This window comes from Lepisosteus oculatus, chromosome 28 (genome assembly GCF_040954835.1).
Source record: "Lepisosteus oculatus isolate fLepOcu1 chromosome 28, fLepOcu1.hap2, whole genome shotgun sequence".
Classification (NCBI taxonomy): Eukaryota; Metazoa; Chordata; class Actinopteri; order Semionotiformes; family Lepisosteidae; genus Lepisosteus; species Lepisosteus oculatus.
The window spans coordinates 10,102,205-10,124,048 of NC_090723.1; the positions used below are offsets into that span (position 1 = coordinate 10,102,205).

At 53.4% G+C, this 21,844-nt stretch overlaps 1 protein-coding gene across 6 annotated transcripts in view; it reads right to left on the bottom strand.

Annotated features, from left to right (window-relative positions):
- The window catches only part of hap1 (huntingtin associated protein 1), a 29,627-nt gene extending 8,990 nt beyond the window's left edge, over nucleotides 1-20,637 (bottom strand). For 2 of the 6 annotated variants that reach the window (XM_015362367.2, XM_015362370.2), the window contains exons 1-11: nucleotides 20,064-20,635; nucleotides 14,750-14,848; nucleotides 13,224-13,540; nucleotides 12,828-13,022; nucleotides 3,262-3,338; nucleotides 2,876-2,992; nucleotides 2,620-2,720; nucleotides 2,030-2,138; nucleotides 1,551-1,629; nucleotides 1,070-1,200; nucleotides 493-567 (exon numbers count right to left, since the gene is read on the bottom strand). In XM_015362367.2, the coding sequence (XP_015217853.2) occupies nucleotides 493-567; nucleotides 1,070-1,200; nucleotides 1,551-1,629; nucleotides 2,030-2,138; nucleotides 2,620-2,720; nucleotides 2,876-2,992; nucleotides 3,262-3,338; nucleotides 12,828-13,022; nucleotides 13,224-13,540; nucleotides 14,750-14,848; nucleotides 20,064-20,083 (1,320 nt within the window). In that variant the 5' untranslated portion in view covers nucleotides 20,084-20,635. Of the gene's footprint in view, nucleotides 1-492; nucleotides 568-1,069; nucleotides 1,201-1,550; nucleotides 1,630-2,029; nucleotides 2,139-2,619; nucleotides 2,721-2,875; nucleotides 2,993-3,261; nucleotides 3,339-6,596; nucleotides 10,288-12,827; nucleotides 13,023-13,223; nucleotides 13,541-14,749; nucleotides 14,849-20,063 lie in introns of those variants that run through there. The other 4 variants (XM_015362372.2, XM_015362371.2, XM_015362369.2 and 1 more) reach the window with 4 other exon arrangements.
- Between the last annotated feature and the right edge of the window lie 1,207 nt (nucleotides 20,638-21,844).

Genomic DNA, 21,844 nt, shown 5'->3' on the forward strand with positions numbered 1-21,844 from the left:
TGCAGCAACAGGGGCGTGGTCAGACACACACACTCCCAGAGTGATAGGGGCGTGGTCAGACACACACACTCCTGCAGCAACAGGGGCGTGGTCAGACTCACCCACTCCCGGAGTGAGAGGGGCGTGGTCAGACACACACACTCCCGCAGCGTCAGGGGCGTGGTCAGACACACATGCTCCCAGAGTGATAGGGGTGTGGTCAGACTCACCCACTCCCAGAGTGATAGGGGCGTGGTCAGACTCACCCACTCCTGCAGCAGCAGGGGTGTGGTCAGACACACACACTCCCTCAGCGACAGGGGCGTGGTCAGACACACACACTCCCTCAGCGAAACACTGGAAACACTTCACAGGACATATACTTACAGTATATATATAGTATAGTATATATAGTATATACATATACTTCTCTATTTTTTCGTTTTCAGGCTTTAGGCTTGTGTGCAGTGGGCCTCAGCACTGTGATAACTGCTTGGCAGTGGCAGTATTTACCTCTGACCTCAGCTGTGCCTGGACCTCCCTGGATGCTGCCAGGTGCTGATTGAGCTCATCATTCTCAGAGGAGAGCTGTGGGAGGAGGACAGAAGAGGATTTGAAGTTGCACCGTTTCTGAACAAACTGTGTCCTGCACCAGGCAGCACTGTGCCTGTTATACTGTGCTATATAGTACCCACTACAAGCTGTGGTGCTGTGCTGTATTGTAGGCTTTAGTCCTGTACTAGTCCTGTACTAGTCTTTGGGACTGTGCTACTGTATCTTGTGCTGTGTGGTACTATAGGCTTTGGTGCTGTGCTGTACTGTGCTGTGAGGTACTATAGGCTGTGGTGTTGTGCTATACTGTGCTGTGATGTACTGTAGGCTGTGGCGCTCTGCTATAATGTGCTGTGCTGTACTATAGGCTGTGGCGCTGTGCTATACTGTGCTGTGATGTATTATAGGCTGTGGAGCTGTGCTGTGCTGTACTATAGGCTGTGGCGCTGTGCTATACTGTGCTGTGCTGTACTATAGGCTGTGGTGCTGTGCTGCTCTATCTTGTGCTGTCCTGGGTCACAGTTTGTCTCTATCTCACCGCTTTACTCCGATGCTGCAGGTCCACTATTTGCGCGAGCAGGTGGCTGATCTCCTCTTGCTGTCTCATGGTGTCTTCCACCTTCCTCGCAAGCTCCTCCGACAGCTGTGCCACCTGTTTGTTCACCGAGGCTGGAGCATGAAGGGAGGACAGGTCAGTGGTGTTCCACCCCCTCGCTGCTCCTCCACACTCTGACCTGACCAAGCCTGACCACACCCACTGCACAGCTGCCACCCTGTGCTGTACTATAGGCCCTCTCTGGGATTCTCAGTGCTGCACTCCAGAGCAAAGCTTCCCGTGTGTTAACTGAGGCTTTTTAAAGGCCCAAGTTGGACACCTTTTGGCCTTTAACACACTCGACCAAAAAAGTTTGTTAATCATCCTTAAGACACCGTTGTTGCACTGTGTAAAACAATGGTTTGATTTAGGAATACGCTGTGTTCAAGCAGAAATGTGAAAGCCAGCGTTTCGCCTGACGTACCAAGCTCCTGGACACAGTCCATCATCAGCTGCTGCTCCTGCTCCTCGTAGTTCGTCGTTTCTGTTGTCAAGTCTCTGGCCTGGAATTGAACCAACACAAGAAAACGACACACTGAGGAGAGAGCAAACGCAAGTTGAGAACTGGAAACAATGTTGTAGACCAAGGTGGTTCTGCCCCGTGACCTGCCTCTCCTCTCTGCATTACCAAGAGCAGTGAGATCAGCTTCTCTGCATCATCACCTGTCATTCATACTCAAAACCCTATCGCAGTGAAAAGCATGCTTGTCTGACATTGTCTTTTTTCAACCTTTACTTAAGAGTTGTTCTATGTGGACATCAGGGAGGAATCAGGGAGAAGGGAATGTGTCACTGAGGTGGCAGGGAGGGATTAGGGAGGAATTGGGGAGAGAGCAGGGAAGCAGCAGGGAAAGGGAGAAGATGCTGTCAGCCGTGCTGGAGCAGCAGGGTTCGGGCTCTCACCTCTGTGCGGAGCTTCAGGTTCTCCTCCTCCAGCCCCTTCAGCTTCTGCTGCAGGAAGTCGTAGTGGAAGTAGCTACCGAGGGAGGCAGACGACCCACTGTGTTTCATCCTGCAGGGGCAAACAACACAGGAGTCACAGTCCGATTCCAATTGTACAGTACCCAGAGCCAGTCCAGGCGTTCCCAGCTGCAGGCTAATCCAACATCGGAGACCGGAAGGTTTAGGAGAATAAGCAGAATAAAGGCTTATCCCTTTGAGAAGCATGACATTACTGAAGAACACATAGAAGGACAGAGATAATTCAAAGTTAGAGCAGTACTTAAAGACTTCCCCAGACCGATCAGCTGAAAAGACCAGAAGCAGTTCAAACAGCTCTACATCAGGGGACCAACTTTACTACCTTGACAACAACAGTTTCCTAATATTGGAATCTTTGTCAATGCTGGCAGTGCGATCTCAGTGTCAAGATGAAATCTCCATGAGATACAACATCCTGAGCACATGGCCCAGGGAGCTGTGAGAATGGACCGCAGTGCCAGTCTGTGTGTGTTGGAGTCAGAGCCGGGCCAGGCTGGTGGGTGATTACTCACGGAGTGGAGCAGGCGGAGGGGGGCTCGCTGTCCTCAGCGCTGCTGGCGTACAGTTGCAGCAGGTCATCGCGCATGGTGAGCTCATGGCGTAACTGGGCGATCTGCAGGACAGAGGGCAGGGCTCAGACTGGGGGCACTGGCACGGGGCTGGACGCACACACAGCAATGGGCAGAGCCTGACTTGAACACCAGTGGTTTGGGATGAATTGATCCCCAGCCCAGGCTCAGAGATGCAGGCGTTCGGACAGAAACAGACCTCCTCCGTGGCGGCCTCCAGCTGCTCGTCCAGCAGCTCGTTCCTCTCGGTCAGCGAGCGGTTCTGCTTCAGGAGGGACTGTCCAATCCGGGCGGCCAGCTCCAGGTCACGCTCCTTCTGCAAAGGCGCACGACAGGTTATTGAGATAGCAGCTCTGGGATCTGGACAGATGGCCGTGGGCTTAAGTCTCCAATGTGGACACGTGACGCTACAACAGCACTGCTGCAGGGTGACCATCTGACCCACTCCCACTATACTGTCCCATTCGTGAGCTGGGGTCTCATGTCCTCTGCTTAGTACTACAGGGACCTGGGTTAGTTCCAGGCCAATTAGATTGTGAGATACATTGTTCAGTAATTGTTCCCCACCCCTCTCTCCATCCTCACCTCCTCCAGCAGCTGTGTCACAGCTTCAATGTCATGGTACGTCTTGGTGACCTGACCCACCCTCTCCGAGCACAGCACTGAGAGGGAGAGAGACAGGAGTTAATACAACACCTGACAGAGAAGGAAGGAAAGAGCTTGTGTTACGTTTTAAAGTACAAAGTAATCCGGTATTGATAGTACAGTAATGAGCCTCCTGTTTCCTCTTGGCCAGAACAAAGGGCACAAGAGGAACAGGAAAATTCCACTTCTGACCTCCGTTCTTTGAGGAGAATTAGCTGATCCTATTACCCCCACGAGACCATTAAGCGGTTTTTGTTCTCATCACTGCGTTTCGGATAAATACGTCAGGAGGGGATCTGGGCGAAGCCTGTTAAGGAGTGGGTGTAAGGTAAAGGGCTGGAGCTGCTTATCTCAGGCCTGTCGTACCCTGTGTGTCCAGCAGGTGATGATGATGGAAGAGCAAGACCACAACTGTTGAGTCGCGTCCCGGTTAGAAACCTCTCTCTTTTTGTTGAAGAGAGCAGACATGGATATGGTTCCTGACATTTCTTTCACCTTTGAACTCTGAAACAATCCTGACGAAGAAGCCATCTAATCTGGAACCAAAACAGAAACCACCTAATCTGCTGGCGCAGACGCAGGGGACAGCCAGAACTGAGCTCTCTCTTGCCCGCAGGGCACTGAGGATACGCAGTGATTAACGGGCGCAGAGCTCTCCCAATGACGCAGGCCGGGGTATTTCTGAACTGAGGGGCAGGTGGAGCAGCGCAGATGAGGCACTGAGACCCTCCCACAGGACCTGGGGTCCCAGCTGGCCTCTGAGCACCGGCCGAGGGCTGGTGTAGGGAACGAAACACACACGCACACGCGTGCATGCCTGCGAGAGCCGAACGTGTCCGAGTGTCCGTCTTCTCCCGCAGTTCAGAGCGGCGAGCTCTCTGTCTGCGCCCCAGTGACAACCCCCTCCAACCCACCCACTCCCACACAGGAAACAGGAAACAGCCCCCGCTCCCATTTCCTGTGTCAGAGCTGGACATGCATTTAGATCCCTGCAGTTCCTACAGTAACCAATGAGCTAGAGACTCACGCTGGGGAAAGGGACACGTCCCCAGCAGCCACAGTCACACACACTCCACACTCCTTCAGCAGCCTGGGCTGCCCCGGGGCGTCCAGCAACCCGACACCCCAACACCCGCAGAGCTCAGCTCGAGCCCAGGCAGGCTTCCTGTCAGTTTCCTTCGGAAGCCCCTCGTTTGTACACAACCCGGCCCTCCAGAGCTTCAGAGTAGTGCTGCAGCAGAATTCAGGCTTTTAGATTTTTATGTGTTGAAGGTTTGTGCTATTGTGAGCTGGCAAAAGCAAAAGGAACAACGTGTCTGCGTTGAATCGGCATGTCTGAGAGGACAGTACTGCACCCAGCTGCCTGTGCAGGAATGCACACACACAGCTGCTCCTCGCTCTTTCCCCCAATCAGGGGGGAGGACAGAGGGACGCTGTCTCCCTCCTGCCCATTGGCTGACTCTCGATCTGTGTTCCCTCGGGAGAACGCGCTTGGCCAACGAGTGCAGGTCCTCACGTTCCCCGTGTGCGAGAACAAGGCGTCTGCGCCGGGCTCTGCGGGGCACAGACAGACACCCCTCCCCCAGACAGTCCTGCAGGACATCCGACAGGCTGTGAGTCCCAGCAGCTTAATTGGATGTAATTAGGGCTGGAGCTGGCCAGGGCAGGGCCTGGCAGGTCACGTGAGCGAGCCGGTGGGGGTCCCCCAGCATGCTCTCTTCAAACCTCCGACACGGGCTCAGCATGTTTACCTGTTCACAGCCCTCGCGCAGACGAGACTGTGCGGCTCCACACATGCAATGGATTTACAGACAGATCCCCCTTATCCTAAAGGCTGTTAGCATGCATACCCCTGTGAAGAGTCCAGAACCTGTATCTCCGAGCTCATCCTGTCCAGTCCCAACATTCCTCAGCCCATACAATCCAAACCCACAGTACTCGCCCCATACAATCCAGGAGCCTTCAGTACTCGGCACAGTCCAAAACCCACAGGACTCGACCCATACAGTGAAACTTGTGGCTTGATAGCTGTTGACTCCGGTTTGAAACACAAGTTGCGTTACGAGTATTTACTATGGTAAAAGTGAATTTAACAGTCTCCCCCTGGTCTCCCCCACTAATAGCTGAGGTGTGGGGAGCGTTCTGGCGCACTATGGTTGCCGCGCATCATGCAGGTGGGTCTGCACACTGGTGGTGGTGAAGGGGGGTACCTATTACCTGTAAAGCGCTTTGAGTGGAGTGTCCAGAAAAGAGCTATATAAGTGTAAGCAATTAGTATTAATATTACTATGTGTACCGTGTTTACAAGACACTTCGCTTTGTCATGATTTCCCGCAGCCTGTGTTTTGCTTCACTACATAGGTGGGCACTTTACCACTGGGCTCTGTACTCTGGTCTCACCCCGGTGCACCAGAACAGAGACAGCCCCCTCTAGGGGACAGGAGCAGATTGACACGGGGGTCAGACGGGCCAGGCGGCAGGGGATTGAGCCTCTGATGATCCTCAATCCACTGGACTGCAGACGGGCCCCACTAAACTCTGGGCTTAATCCCAGGAAAACCAGCTGGTAAACAAGGCTGGTAAACACTCCGGAGCTCAATGCCCCAGCCATGCCTGCGGGCTGTGCAGGAACAGGCCCAAGCGCTCAGAGCAGCACATGGCTCTGCACACCCAGCACACAGGGCAGGCCAAGGACCCGAGCACAGGTCCACTCGCCAGCGACACAGCTGTCAGCTCATTTCACCTGCGGCACCTGTGCTACTGGTTGTTAGTCGTCAGAGAGGGGCACAGCTACCCCTGCAGCCACAGAGCCAGGAAGCCTGTCATCTGATTGTGCCCACAAAGCCAGCAGCTGACTGTCTGCAGGCAGGATACCCCACGACTGGACAGCCAGCGCGAATTTACCTGGCACACTGCAGCACTGCCCTCACTGGACAGCAGCCTCACAATTCCACTGTGCTACATATCTAATTGTCCGTGCATGTGTCAGACAGACCTACAGACTCGAAAAGATGTCAAGAAACAAAGAGAGACAATAAGGAGTATTCATTCTTGCCAGCGATGAGGTACGATAAACGTCTGTCCATCTCTACTGAACATCAAGCACTCAGTGCGATTTCTCAGCACTCCAGCGGAGTCAGCTCATCTGAGACAGCGCAGACTGGACATGTTCCCCCGTCCAGTAACTCCCAACGCATTGAGACCAGTAACCACACTGTGCAGAAAAGCCCACACTGCTCCCCCCGGCCTGGACAGAGACAGCGCTGGCTCCTTACCCTCCATCAGCTCCCCACACAGCCCGTCCTGCGCGCTCTCTGCGTCCCTCAGGATACCGCTGCCGCTGTGCTCATTGTCACCGGGGACCGAACTGCTCCAGACCTCCATAGGGACAGAGCCGAAGCCCCCCTCCATTATTCGGGATGCCGTTCAGCTGCGGGAGCACTGACACACCGAAAGGCTGGAGCCGGGTTCTCCCTTGCAGAACCAGGAGCTGCTTCCCAAGTCCATTTCACCACACACAGTGGAGTGATTCACAAGAACCGCTGGTCCAGTGAATCACAAACGCTGCCTCTGGCTGCGGACTCTGCACCGTGCACAGCCCTTCACTCTGAGGAGAAACTGCAGGAAGTGGATGTGCTCCAACAAGCACTGCTCCTGTTTATACTGTCATCCCTGCTTATGTTCACCTGGCTAGACAGGACTCTTGAATATTAGAAAGGGTTCAGCTTGGGGGGGGGGGGGGCGAGAATGGACTATTCGAAGTTGGTGGGGTGGAACTAAAGACTGCAGAGCCATGACAGCTTGTTAATATTCCCTACGAGACTGATTTCATTTCCCCTGACACCACAGTGCAAATCAGAATTACAGCATTTAAAAAAAAACATTTAGTGTAATTTTCTGACAAAAGTCTCCCTGTCCTGTTTCCTGTAACCCCCCCCCCCCCCATTTACAGTGCAGAATGGTAGAGTCCCAAGAAGTTCCATAGTTGCTGTCTCCCAGCGCACGTAACGCCATGACAACCTGTTGCCACGCCCACTGCTGAGGGGAGGGACATACCTACACACACTGTCACAGCGCTTGTGCGTGTTTGTGTGTGCGGGGCTGCAGTCTCACAGTCCGGCACGCACTGACGGCACTGTCACTCGCTGCTCAGAAAGCACAGCGATCAAGACTGGGCTAATGGCCACGGAAAACAAGTCCACTGGTCTAGCCTCTGTACCACATACAGAAATCCCTGCAAAGTCCAGTGCAAGCGATGGGCAAAAAGGCAGCATGTAAACTTCACGGCTGGTAAAACGATCCCAGTCTCTGGGTGTTTACTAATGCATGAGGCAGAATGTTCTTTTCAAGATCGTCTTGTGAGGTGAAAAGGGAAAGAACTGGTAAACCCATCCACTCTTCTCCAGGACAGCCTGTGCAGATCCCCATGTCGTGTCCTTGGCAGAAGTGCCTATTCAGGTGGGCACACATGCAGAACCCATGCACGATCTCACTGTGTCTTTCCAAAACCTCTAGGGAGGCCCACCTCACCTCACAGGGGGGCTTCACCTAAGCCCAGGGTGCCTGGTCCCCTACTTTAACCCTCTGGCTGTGTATCTCGACTTGAGTCGAATTTGGAACTTTTACCACATACTGTGATTCTCGACTCAAGTCCACAGCTGTGAAAACACATCCCCCTCTCAGTGCAGAATCTGCTCTTCTTTAGGAGTTTCAAAATCTTACTCTTCCCATCATGCCACTCTTTACATTCAAAGATTTTTTATCCCTCTGCCCAAAAAATGAGGGGGCCTCACAGTGTGAAATGGCCCGGGCCTCCTCTTAGCTCTCGGAGGCCTGCTTACAGGTGCCAGGGTTTCTGGACGATGGCAGAGCAGTGCCAGGGCGGTGCGTTACATTAAAGATGAACCTGTCCCGATCAATGTTGCACAAGGAAGTGCTGTCTGCCAGGTCAGGCATGTGGCTCACACCATCACACCTCCCCATGAAGACCCCGCCTTGAGCCACTGGCTCCAGACACCATACACACGGGACAGGGAAATCGGCAGCACCTTCTGATATGGTCAACAAAGCTAGTAAATGCCTTTCTCTGTCTGTGTCAGACAGCCAGGTGTTCAGGTCAGCCTTGACAAAGGCTCAACCCAAACAGATTTCTCCAGTCCGCAGGGAGGACAGGGCACATTTCACAAATCTGTTTCCTTGTTTATGAATAATTCCTGATCCAGGACTTTGCCACACAAACCGACAGGTCACGTAGCCCCCACAGGTGACGCGAACCATCAAACACTTGGCTCGAGAACAAAACCTACGCGTTGCTCTGGCCCTCCTACACAGCAAGAAAAACACTTTGCACCTCACGCCCGATACTTCGCTGAATACAAGGAACTTCCTCCTCCAAAACCTGAAAACAAGTACCAGGACACAGCTCCAGGCACTCTGGACAGACTCAAGCTTGGCACAGGCCAACGGGACTTTGCCTCCTTCATCTTGATAAACATTTTCATTTTCATGTAATACTTAATCCCAGGGATTTGGGACAATGGAACACTCTCCCAGGAGCTGATAAGAGAAGCAGATTTCCATATTGATTATTTCCCCAAACTACAATGGACTAATAGTAAACCTGCTCCGTGATGCATGATCAGAAAATTACTTTTCTTTACAGCCCAAGGGAGCCTAATGCTCAGGCTGAAGCCAGCAGGGTCTGATAATGAGGTGCAATTTGTGGCCCAGGCAGCAGGGGGCGCTGGCAGAATGCTGGGGCTGCAGAGCGCAGCGTGCAGGTGTGCAGTACTGGAGCTCTGCTGCTCTGCTGCTCTGCTGTTTGTCAGAGGTTTGTCAGACACAGGGAGAACCATCCTGCAGAGCTTTTTCCACTAAAGCCATCAGCTCTATCACCCTCCAGCTCACAGCTGGCAGCCCACTGGAGCTCAGCAGGTGTGAGCCTGGCCAGTACCTGGAGGGGAGACTCCTGGGAAAAACTAAGGTTGCTGCTGGAAGAGGTGTCAGTGGGGCCAGCAGGAGGCACTGACCCTGTGGTCTGAGTGGGTCCTAATGCCCCAGTATAATGATGGGGACACTACACTGTAAAAAGGTGCTATCCCTTGGATGAGACATAAAACCAAGGTCGTTTCCCAAAATCCCAGGGTATTTCCCAAAAAGAGCAGGGTTTTTACCCAGATGTCCTGGCCAGATTTCCCATTGGCCTTTACTAATCATCCCTCCAAATAATCCCCATCTCAGAACTGGCTTCATCACTCTGCCCTCCTCCCCACTGAGAGCTGGTGTGTGGGAAAAGTGCTGGTGCATCTCCAGTTGGGGTTGCACACTGGTGCTGGTGGAGGGGAATCCCCATTACCTGTAAAGCGCTTTGATTCAAGTGTCCAGGAAAGTGCTTTATGAGTGTAAGGAATAATTATTATTATTATAATGAAAGCACCACGTCTAGATAGAGAATCTTCTTCCCACCCAGGATGTGGTCCCAGAGCTCTGACCCCAGAAGGTGGGGTCACAGGGATAGAGGGGTGTCATTTGGCCAGTACTGGCCTGAGCAGAGGGGAGGTTTGAGAAAAGATGTTTCAATGTGTTTGTTGTCCTTTAGCCATAAGGCCTTTAAAAAGAACAGTCTGTGTTGATGCTACAGCTGACTGGTGTATTAACCACTAATGCTTGCAGAAAAGCCCTGGCTCTGCGCACTAAAGACAGAAGGTTCTGGAGGGAGCTGATTAAAGAGCACAGAGAGGTGGTGTTTAAGGAATCTGGCTCAGGCTGTCGGTGTGGAAGGAGGCCAAGCTGGAGAGCAGACAGGGAGCAGCTCGTGACTGACGAGCCTTTCTGAATGGCAGCACCAGCTGTGCCCTGGAGTCTGGCTGTCAGGAATCATACTCCCGGTGTAAACACCGGCGCCGCTGTTAGCAATGAGCACGGCACTCCCCGCTATCACTTATAAACCCCTTCACTCCGTCCACTCCTCGCTCACTGTTGAGTTAGTCTTTGCCTTTCTCTTGTGCGCTTTCCTTCCATTTACTGTTTACTGGATACCGACCCTGCTCTGCCTCCGACCTCGACTCCGTCTCTGCCTCCCGTCTCTTGGATTTGTTTGCCTCGCTGCCTCGACCTCTGGACTCCCGACCCTGCTCTGCCTCCGACCTCGACTCCGTCTCTGCCTCCCGTCTCTTGGATTTGTTTGCCTCGCTGCCTCGACCTCTGGACTCCCGACCCTGCTCTGCCTCCGACCTCGACTCCATCTCTGCCTCGCGTCTCTTGGATTTGTTTGCCTCGCTGCCTCGACCTCTGGACTCCCGACCCTGCTCTGCCTCCGACCTCGACTCCGTCTCTGCCTCGCGTCTCTTGGATTTGTTTGCCTCGCTGCCTCGACCAATGGACTCCCGACCTAGCCTGGCTACTCCGACCTTGACTCCATCTCTGCCTCGCGTCTCTTGGATTTGTTTGCCTCGCTGCCTCGACCTCTGGACTCCCGACCCTGCTCTGCCTCCGACCTCGACTCCATCTCTGCCTCGCATCTCTTGGATTTGTTTGCCTCGCTGCCTCGACCAATGGACTCCCGACCTAGCCTGGCTACTCCGACCTCGACTCCATCTCTGCCTCGCGTCTCTTGGATTTGTTTGCCTCGCTGCCTCGACCTCTGGACTCCCGACCTAGCCTGGCTACTCCGACCTGAACTTCGTCTCTCGTCCCTTGGAAGTCTGACCTGATTCTTGTTGGCGCCGCACAGGGTCCGAACATCTACACCACTGGTCCTCTTTCATCAGTGTGACACTGGCAGCATCAGGACTGTCTTGCCATTCGCTGCCTTGTAATCTGTGCCACCTGTCTGCAGGCTGGGCATGCTTAAAACCTTTCTTAACCTTTTTTAAAGGCGTGCTTCCTGTTTATCACAGAGCTAGATCTCCCCAGAAGTCACTGAGCTGCCCTACTTCAGGAGAAACGAAACATTGTTTCCCAAGGAACCGCCTGTGATAATTCCCTGCTTCCCCCCACTGTCTGAAATTACACACGGCGGTTGTTTTCTTCATGAAAATGAAAAGGTGGTGAGAAATGGCCAAGAACCTGCTCCGATGCTGGTTTATAATTACCAGCCCACTTCTATCCAGGTAATGGGTCATGGTAAAGCACAACAGCTTCAGCCTCTGCCTGGGCTCCAGGGAATATTCTCCTCTGATAGGCTGAAGGAACTGATCGTATTCGTCCTGAGAAGAGTTGCAGAAAAGACTACGAGGGGACCTGACCCGAGCACTCAGACCCCTCAAGGGCTGACAAAGCCAACACCGCGGACTTGATCAGGACCGGAGTCCGGCGTCTGTAACCTTTCTCACGTTCCTGTGTTCAACGACAGGGATTGTCTGAGAGACACCTGAAGGAAGACAAACAGTCCGTTTTGTCCTTTAGCCCACAACCTGAAAGCCCAGCAGAACAGTAAGATCCCGTCAAGATGAGTGAATCCCAGCTCTGAAACAGAGCAACCATGTCTAAGTCCTTGTGCAGCCATGCCAGAACCAGAACCAGCCCAGGCCCTATCGGACCCACTCAGTCTGGGGCGTCTGGAGATCCCTCTCCTAATGACAGAGCCGAGCTGGGCTGCACCCCAGTAGAACAGAGGCGCCTGTCCTTAAATTCAGAAAGGACATTTAAAATAATAAGTCACCCATGTGCAAACATTCATTGGGTTCTTGACAAGCAAACACAGAGGCAGAGGCGATGGACACAACCCAACCTGTGGGCGCTCCGGGCTCTGCTGCCCGGGCATGTGCCAGTTTCTGTGCTGTGGAGTGTAGCTCACATGGCCACAGACTGGGAGTCTGCTGCCCTCTAGTGCACAGTTCTGGCTCTACAGACACACATTGTTCAATCCTAATCTAATTATTCTGGAACTCGAAAACAGAATTTATATCCAGGCTTCAGGGGAACTGTCCCAGTGTGCTGTGCTGTGTCCCAGTGTGCTGTGCTGTCCTGTTCTATGTCTCAGTGTGTTGTGCTGTACTGTTCTATGTCCCAGTGTTCTGCTGTGTCCCAGTGTGTTGTGCTGTACTGTGCAGTGTCCCAGTGTGCTGTTGTGTCCCAGTGTGTTGTGCTGTAGTGTACTATACTGTGTCCCAGTGTTCTGTTGTGTCCCAGTGTGTTGTGCTGTAGTGTACTATACTGTGTCCCAGTGTGTTGTGCTGTAGTGTACTATACTGTGTCCCAGTGCTCTGTTGTGTCCCAGTGTGTTGTGCTGTACTGTACTGTGAGTGTCCCAGTGTGTTGTGCAGTGTCCCAGTGTGCTGTGCTGTCCTGTTCTATGCCCCAGTGTGCTGTGCTGTGTCCCAGTGTGTTGTGCTGTACTGTACTGTGTCCCAGTGTTCTGTTGTGTCCCAATGTGTTGTGCTGTACTGTACTGTGCAGTGTCCCAGTGTGCTGTGCTGTGTCCCAGTGTGCAGTGCTGTCCTCTTCTATGTCCCAGTGTGCTGTGCTGTAAGACAGCAGGCTGGTGCTGCACACGGGGGACTCACAGAAGTATTTGAGGGTCTCCTCGATCTGCTGGGGCGTGAGCTGCAGCGCTGCCTCGGGGGGCAGCAGGGGGGTGTGCAGCCAGTCGTCGTGGTCGTAGCCGAACAGGCAGTCGGCCCGCAGGGTGTAGAGGGGCAGCCTCTCCTGCAGCAGGCTCACGATCTCCACCTCCGGCAGGTCCCCACCGCTGCACAGGTCTGGGAGACAGAGAGGGGGCTGTCACACTGGGACGAAGCAGCACCTGCTTGTGGCACCTGTCCCACTCTGGCCCGGGGCAGGAGCCAGTCTTTAAGAGAAGGAAAGAAAGGCTGGCCTCTGCTGCCACCTAGTGGTGCAGCCCAGCCATGACCTCAGAGTCTGAGCTGGGCCAGTCTGGCCCCTCCCTCGGATCCACTCACCGGTGATGGTGGACACGTCCTGGCAGCCCCCCGGCTCCCTCTCCTGGGCCGCGCTGAGCGACAGGGGGCTCCCCTCCTCCTCACACCCCTCATGGCCTATCAGGGGATCCTGGGAGTGCAGGGGGGCTGAGCTGGGCTGGGGGCTGTGAGGGCAGGGGGCTTGCGTGGGGGAACTCTCTGTGGAGACGGGGTCGGCCAGTTTTGCGGGGTTCACAGCGAAGAGAGGGGGCCCATGGGCAGGGCTGTAACCCCCCACCTGTTCCGGGAGACAGTAGAGACGCCCCACACAGCTCTCACTACGGCCTTCCTGTGCAGACCTGGGAGACAGGGAGGAGTTGAGTTCAGTCGAGTTCAGTTGAAAAGAGTCGCTTTTATACAATATTACGTTGCCGGTTTTTCAGTCTCTTGCTTTAACTTTACTGTTCTGTTCTGTTCAATGACCCTCCAAAACCCTCAGACAGAGGGAGGCTGCAACTTTCCCACAGCTTCCTGGTGCTGCTCAGCATGAGATAGCGCTGCTCTCTACTGTCCAGCCCTCAGGGGGGGTCACTCCACAGTCCAGCACAGGAACAGGCCTGTTGCAGGTCTCCGCCAGCAGAGGGCGACAGTGATGCATGCAGAGCTGAGAGTGGGGGTTGCCTGCAGATGGAAAGAACTGTCTCTCTTTCAAAGAGGCTCCTGTTTAAATGTTCTGAACTGTGAGTGATATAATTATGCAGCACAGATTGACACAAACCCAAACTATTACAACTGTTGTTGATGTAAGTGTTCATTAATTAATTACATTAATAGGAATTAAGAGCTGTGCCTACAGACAGTGGCAGCTGGGTCTGAAGAAAACAGTGCTACACTATACTGCAGGTGCCTATGAGGGGGCTGGTGACTCTACTTCCTTCTCCCCCAGTTCTGCTCAAAACCACACAGTCGGTGAAGCCCCATGAGTGGGCTGATGGGACTGGGTCTGCAGGAGGAGCTGGGGACGCCCTGGAAGCACTTGAGAAATGCTGGAACAGGGGAGGTGGCGTCTCTGGGGTGTGATGGAAATCTGGGTGTGGCTGTGCTAGCATTCTCCCACTGCACCTACTCAGCCAGGCATGTCCCAGCCTTCCGAAGACTGGGATCATCCCAGGCTTCAGCGACTGTGTGTTTTTGAGCAGAACTGGATGAGAAGGGAGTACAGCCACCCGCCCCCCCTCACAGGCGAGGAGTCCCTGTTATTTTCACCCCAATGGAAAGAGTGCACTTGCTGAACTGCCCCCTGGTCTCTGCGCCTCATTGAGGGCCGTTCGCAGCAGGGAGCTGCCAGACCACCCCAGACCCGAGCCAGGAGATCAGGACAGCCCACGCGAGTCCACAGGAGTTCGCAGTGGTGTCCCGTTGCACCCTCACGGCCCAGCTCACTCTCGGGGTGGGGGGTGGGGAGGGCAAGGGAATGCCTGGCAGGATTTCAGAACCCCCCACCATCCACACTCATTCCTCTCTGCCTGCTCGCTGCTACATGAAGACACGACTCTGAGTCTCCTTACTTTCTACTCTGGATGGAGGCCAAGTGGGAGGGGGGTCCTGTATTGTCTCTGTCCGGCAGAGAATCAGCCTGTTTTCTAACGCAGGAGGGGAAAGGAGCCCTGGAAGAAGGAAAGAAGGAGGTGGGGGGGGAGGGGAGACATCAAATGGATCTCAAGGCTGCTCCCAGATCTCCAACTGGGCAGAAACATACAGGAAAACTCCCAGAATGCTTTGCCCCAGTGCAAACTCCAATCCACTTGCTCAACTTCCAAATCAAGCAGTAGAAGTGTTCCAGGCGCAGCAAGAAAAAATCTCCAGACCCTGAGGCTTTCTAACCAGGGCAATTCAGGAATCAAGAGGTAATAATTTCTCACACTTATAAAGGGAATGTTAACCTGAAGGATACCAAAGTGCTCCACGTATAGGACGAGACACAGTTCACCCAGCACTGAGGTGAATAAACAGTGAAATATGAATAGCATTCACTTCTTTACCCAAAGGGTTGTGGGAGTGTGAAACAGCTACACCCCTGTGTTTCCTGGCTTACTTCAAGAAACAGACAGATGGGATCTTTGGAACAATTAGTTCCTAACTACCAAATGGGCTAGAAGGGCTGAATGACCTCCATCGTTTGTAACCTTTCTCATTTGATAAAAAATGTGATTATCTCTGTTTTCCACAGAGACTCTCACCCTACCTGGATCTGCAGCTTTACGCTGGTGATCGCTCTGAGCTGCGAGGGAGGGAGTCGCTCAGGGCTAGACTGCAGGCCCAGGGGCACTGCTCTTCTCTTCATTCCCCATTAACGTAATTAATCTAATCATGTGCTCGGCTGGGCAGACTGTATAGCTTCCTCTATTGCTTCGAACGATGCATAGATCGACAGAGCGAGAAACTGGTGCGTCAGGTAAATTCGAGTGACAGTCTTGAGGTCTCAATTAAATTAAATCGAAGTCTTGAGATATTATCACTTGATCTACTGACAGTGAACAGCGCACAATTGGCACAGACTTATGCCAATTCGCCCCTGGAAACAGACACAGCACCCAGCAGGGCTCTGCCAGGGGCTCAGCTCTGCAGTTCTCTGGGTCTCGGATCAGCGGTGCACCTCTGTTCCAGCTGTCAGCGAGCTCATGGCTGACGCACGACAAGGAGATCTCACGCCTCACAAACCCCATCGGCCTCTAATCACAGACACGAGCAGGAGATTTTCCCAAACCCCACTGCTGCAGCCTGCCTATGCCTTCATGTTGATGTGGTAAGCCTTTCATGCACTGTGTTGAAAATACAGTAGATCCTCATTCCGAACATTCACAGAAAAGGGCAGGAACAGAAAATGTTAATCAGTCCTGTTAGTGCTGGTGCGTTAGTCATTGTACTTGTGTGAAGCTGACCTGGGCTCCATCTGGACTACAGTTCCCATAAAGCTTTCAAACCCTGCAAAAGCTCTGAGACAGGGCTAAACTGCAATCTGAGGAAGCCGTAAAGAGGCATTCCTGGCTGTATGGGAGAAGCCATAAGTCCCACACTGTCACCCAACTGATGACCGACAGAACCCGACATCCCCCACGCACCGATTGGCTGAATCTGACGTCACCCACGCACTGATTGGCTGAATTTGACCCCCAAGCATAGATTCACCAAACGTGATCATATTTTTACAGAACCTGAGTTGGGGCCAGATGAGCACTTTGGTCCCGTTTCTCTATGTGTGTGACCCTGGGATTCTCATTTGCGAGTCTGTGGATCACTACAGATAAAGTCAGACATGGCCTGGGGTCTTCTCTGTGGGTGTGGAAGAGCAGGCCTGCTAGACCGACAGCATGGCGGTCATCCCCTGGGCTGCTGTCAGCGACTCCTGCAGGAGGAATCTCTCTGCATCAGCACTGCCGTGAATTCAGCCAGGACCCCATCAACCAGAGATCTGTCAGACCCCAGAGGACACAGCCCTCGTCCTCCCAGAGGTGCAGATCAGATTCCCATTGCACAGCACTCTAACCCCCTGCTTTTAGAACAAACAGTAAGTCAGGAGACTGCGCCCTAGGTGCTGCAAGCTTTGTACCTTGGTTTTGATAGAGGCATGACATCCAAATAAGAAACACAGTCCACTTCTTCTGTATCAGAACAAGCTGCACAAGAGTCTACAACTGGGAAAAATGGCAACAGATCACACCCCTGCACCCACTGCTCCCAGCATGCAGTGGGAGCAGAGTTACGCTCACACTCTGCAAAACAGGCTTGGGGCCTCACGCATACGATTTGTCATGGTATAAGCTCTACATTTTTTTGTCCATGTCCATGAGCTCTGGTATAGTTGAATTTTAATCTAGCCTGTCACCTAGATTGTCCTGAAACGTTGCCTGTTGCCTGAACGTGACCAGTTGTGACCAGGTGGGACCAGTCACAGAGGGGTCGCTCAGTGCCACATGGAGTGTGGGGCTTGCAGCGCAGCTGAGACACAACGGGGTTCAGCGTCCACCTTGTGAAACACACAAATTACTGCTAATTTACCGATTTTATCCAAAGCAAGATACATTTGCACAGTTACGTATTCCGAGGGGAAAAGGTAGGAAAAGACCCTGTGCGGAGAGTGTGAGAGGAAACTGAAACCCTAGGCGAATGTTATCCAAATCGTGAGGCTAGAGCGAGGTCGGAGATCAGATGCGGTGGGTCAGAAATCCAGGGGGTCACAAGAACAAACGATAAGCCAGGGAAAATCGCTAACTAGATACGCAGCTCAGGCTGAGGAAACCTCAATAGTGAGCGAGGAGGGGTTGCAGAGTGGAAGTTTAAATAGGCAAAGTGCGTGAGGTGAATTAGTGGTTGCCCGTGGTAATGCGACGGTGACTGCGAGCCTACGTGCGGTTTGAGACATACACCCATTTATACAGCTCTGGAATTATGTGGATATTCTAACACACCAACACACACACCCTCACACACTCCTAATCACACACACATCACTCTCACACACATCCCTCTCTCTCACACTCATCACCCTGTCTCTCTCAAACATACTCACTCACACACACTCAGTAACACACACATCACCCCCCCAACACACACACACTCATCACCCTGTCTCTCATACTCACTCACACACTCAGTAACACACACAATACCCCCTCACACACACACTAATCACCCTGTCTCTCATACTCACTCACACACACTCAGTAACACACACATCACCCCCTCACACACACACTCATCACCCTGTCTCTCATACTCACTCACACACACTCAGTAAGACACACATCACCCCCTCTTTCACACACACACACTCATCACCCTCTCTCTCTCATACTCACTCACACACACTCAGTAACACACACATCACCCCCTCTCTCTCTCACACACACACATCACCCTCTCTCTCTCTCACACACACACACACACACACACACACACACACACACACACACACAGCCCTGCCCCAGTCAGCCTTGGAGCCCCAGCTGAGGGGTCAAGGCCAGTGATTCAGGGGCTCTGGAGGGAGCCGGTGAGCACAAGGCTCCCCTGCGGATCCCCAGGAACAAAGGCGGCTGGACACAGCAGCCGGGGGGGGGCAGGCCTGCAAGAATGGACCTGAACGGCAATGGCCATCGAGTGACCAGAGCAGGGGGCAGCGCCCAGCAGGCACGGGGGGCACAGCAGGCAATGACTGCAGATGAAGCTGAACCAGACACCAGGCAGGAAGAGCCCCTCTTTATCGTTTGTCCTCCCCACTCTGACAATTAGCACGTTTGTCACGCCTCCTCCCGTTCCCCCCTCACGGGGGGCCTTACATATTAATCAACTGCACGTTCTCCAGTGCCTTTAAAATCAGTCATCTCACATAGCTTTAAAGAGGTGACAGAGAGGAATGGAGAGTTAAACTGCTCTCGCTAAGTTAAAGCTCGCACACTGACCGGGAATCTTAAACAGATTCAAATGTTTTTACTGTTCAGCTCAGAACTGAAACCTCGGGTGCAACAGAGAGGAGTTTCTGGGTGTCAGAGTGGAAAGAAGGTATTTTAATATAATGAGCCTTTTACTACAGCCTGCGCAGACAAAGCAAAGGACACGTTTCACTGCTCACACATCACCAAATCCAAAGTGCAATACGCAGATATCCACAGAGCAAAGGTGCACACATTTTCACAGGAGGAGTCGTCACACTGACATGCACGTTCACAGCCAGTTCCACCCTGCTAGGCACCGAAATGACACTCGGGTACGAGACACCTTCGCCTGCCACCTCCTCTGTGACCAAGGCAAGCCGCAGACACAGCCTGGACCCTCCCCACAACCCTCGCTGCTGCCCAAACAGACAGCACCTTCCCCTTGCAGCTTTGAAAATTCACACAAAGTTTTCAGCTCAAACACTCAAACAGCCGAACAAAGAGATGAGCACACAACCCCACCCCGAGATCACACTGCTGAGATTCTGCAGCTCCCCTGCCTACATTTAAGAAACTGCCTCAGGAGCCCCAGTGCTGACGAACAGAGTCAAGCACACTGATCAGAGACAGGAGCCCTGAGAGACAGAGTCAAACACACTGATCAGAGACAAGAGCCTCAGTGCTGAGAGACAGAATCAAGCACACTGATCAGAGACAGGAGCACTGAGAGACAGAGTCAAGCACACTGATCAGAGACAGGAGCACTGAGGGACAGAGTCAAACACACTGATCAGAGACAGGAGCACTGAGAGACAGAGTCAAACACACTGATCACAGACAGGATCCTCAGCACAGAGAGACAGAGTCAAGCACACTGATCAGAGACAGGAGCATCAGGGCTGAGGGACAGAGTCAAGCACACTAATCAGAGACAGGAGCACTGAGGGACAGAGTCAAGCACACTGATCAGAGACAGGAGCACCAGCACTGATGGAGAGAGTCAAGCACACTGATCAGAGACTGGAGCCTCAGGGCTGAGGGACAGAGTCAAGCACACTAAACAGAGACAGGAGCACTGAGGGACAGAGTCAAGCACACTGATCAGAGACTGGAGCCTCAGGGCTGAGGGACAGAGTCAAGCACACTAATCAGAGACAGGAGCACTGAGGGACAGAGTCAAGCACACTAATCAGAGACAGGAGCACTGAGGGACAGAGTCAAGCACACTGATCAGAGACTGGAGCCTCAGGGCTGAGGGACAGAGTCAAGCACACTAATCAGAGACAGGAGCACTGAGGGACAGAGTCAAGCACACTGATCAGAGACTGGAGCCTCAGGGCTGAGGGACAGAGTCAAGCACACTAATCAGAGACAGGAGCACTGAGGGACAGAGTCAAGCACACTGATCAGAGACAGGAGCACTGACGGACAGGGTTTGCACAGGACTGACCGTGAGATCCGGTAGTGCATGACGTCAGGGCTGTGTTTTCCACAGAGAGCTGCACTGCTCCAGCTTCCCCTGGCTGCTTCCCTCTGCACTCTGCCAGTTCCAGCCTGCTGCTCCACGCTCCGCCAGCCTTATCGCCCCTCTCGGCGGCCATGTGACCAGGAGAATGTCTGCCCACCCCCACTCAGGCCTCTGTCCCACCCACTCGCCCCTCCCCAGCCTGGCTGACTCAGCACGTCTCTGCTCTGCGCAGACAGCTTGCAGGGTCCAAGTGCACAGACATCCCCAGAATCACTTTCAAAGCTTTTGTTCCCCTGCAGAATTGTGACACCCCTTCCCCACCCCCTTACACACAAACAGAAGGGAACAAGTTGTAGGAGGCACTGGAAGAGGCTGTGACTGACCAGCAGGGTCAATACCCCAGCCTCCGGCACCCCAGGGGTTTCTGGGGCTGTGACTGACAGGCAGGGTCAGTACCCCAGCCTCCTGCACCCCAGGGGTCTCCAGAGCTGTGCTAACCAGCAGGGTCAGTACCCCAGCCTCCGGCACCCCAGGGGCTTCTGGCAGGGTCAGTACCCCCAGCCTCCTGCACCCCAGGGGTCTCCAGAGCTGTGCTGACCAGCAGGGTCAGTACCCCAGCCTCCGGCACCCCAGGGGTTTCTGGGGCTGTGACTGACAGGCAGGGTCAGTACCCCAGCCTCCTGCACCCCAGGGGTCTCCAGAGCTGTGCTAACCAGCAGGGTCAGTACCCCAGCCTCCTGCACCCCAGGGGTCTCCAGAGCTGTGCTAACCAGCAGGGTCAGTACCCCGGCCTCCTGCACCCCAGGGGTCTCCAGTGATGGACGACAACTTGAAAAAGGGGTTCCCTGATACAAAGGGACTGAGAGGCCTCGGCTCTGGTACAGTTCTCAGCTGGGGATGGAAACTCTGTCAGTCTAATTACTATTCCCGCTCATAGCAGGTGCCCAATCCAGCATGTACAGCTTCCTCCCTCTGCTGTGCGCAGGTCAGGGGTCAACAGGGGTCAGTGTGGGGTCAGGGTCAGGCCTGGCGGCACTGGCCAGTGCCCAGAACTGTCCAGTTCTGTTAACCATGGGCAGGCAGGACAGGCAGCTCTCAGCTCTTAACACAGTTCTGAGGTAAACAGCTGATGCAGAGATAGGTTAGGCTGTAGTGCCATTATTCAGGACAGGGAAGATAAGATAAGATCACTTTATTGGCCATATACAATTTCTTGTATTAGGAATTTGTCTTTTTGCATACCCCTGCTTGCTCTCCATGAGACACACAGACAGGGAGAGAAGCTGGGGGTCAGAGCGCAGGGTCAGCCATTTATACGGAGCAGTTGGGGTTAAGGGACTTGCTCAGGGGCCCAACAGAGTAGGATTCCTCTGCCGGCTGCGGGATACGAATCAGCAACCTTCCAGCCACAGGCACAGATCCTTAACAACAGAGCCACCGCTCCGCCCAACTCCAGTGGTGACCTGGAGCTGGCAGTGTGCTCTGTTTTCCCCTGAACTAACCACATGAGACCCCAGCAGAGATTTTCTGTCTCAACTGGATCAAACACTCTCTAAATGTCACAGTATTTTCACATGTGTCCAATGCAATGTGTGTAGACTGAAATAAGGTCCCATTTTAATTTCAAAAGAGGAAACCTTCATCTTCTATAAACTACCATTCCAGATTAAAAGGTGCAAATGTAACAGGAGTCAACACCTTTTCAAGAATTTACCACGGTAAACCGGCCCACTGTTCCTGCGGATTCTGCTGTTTGCCTAAGT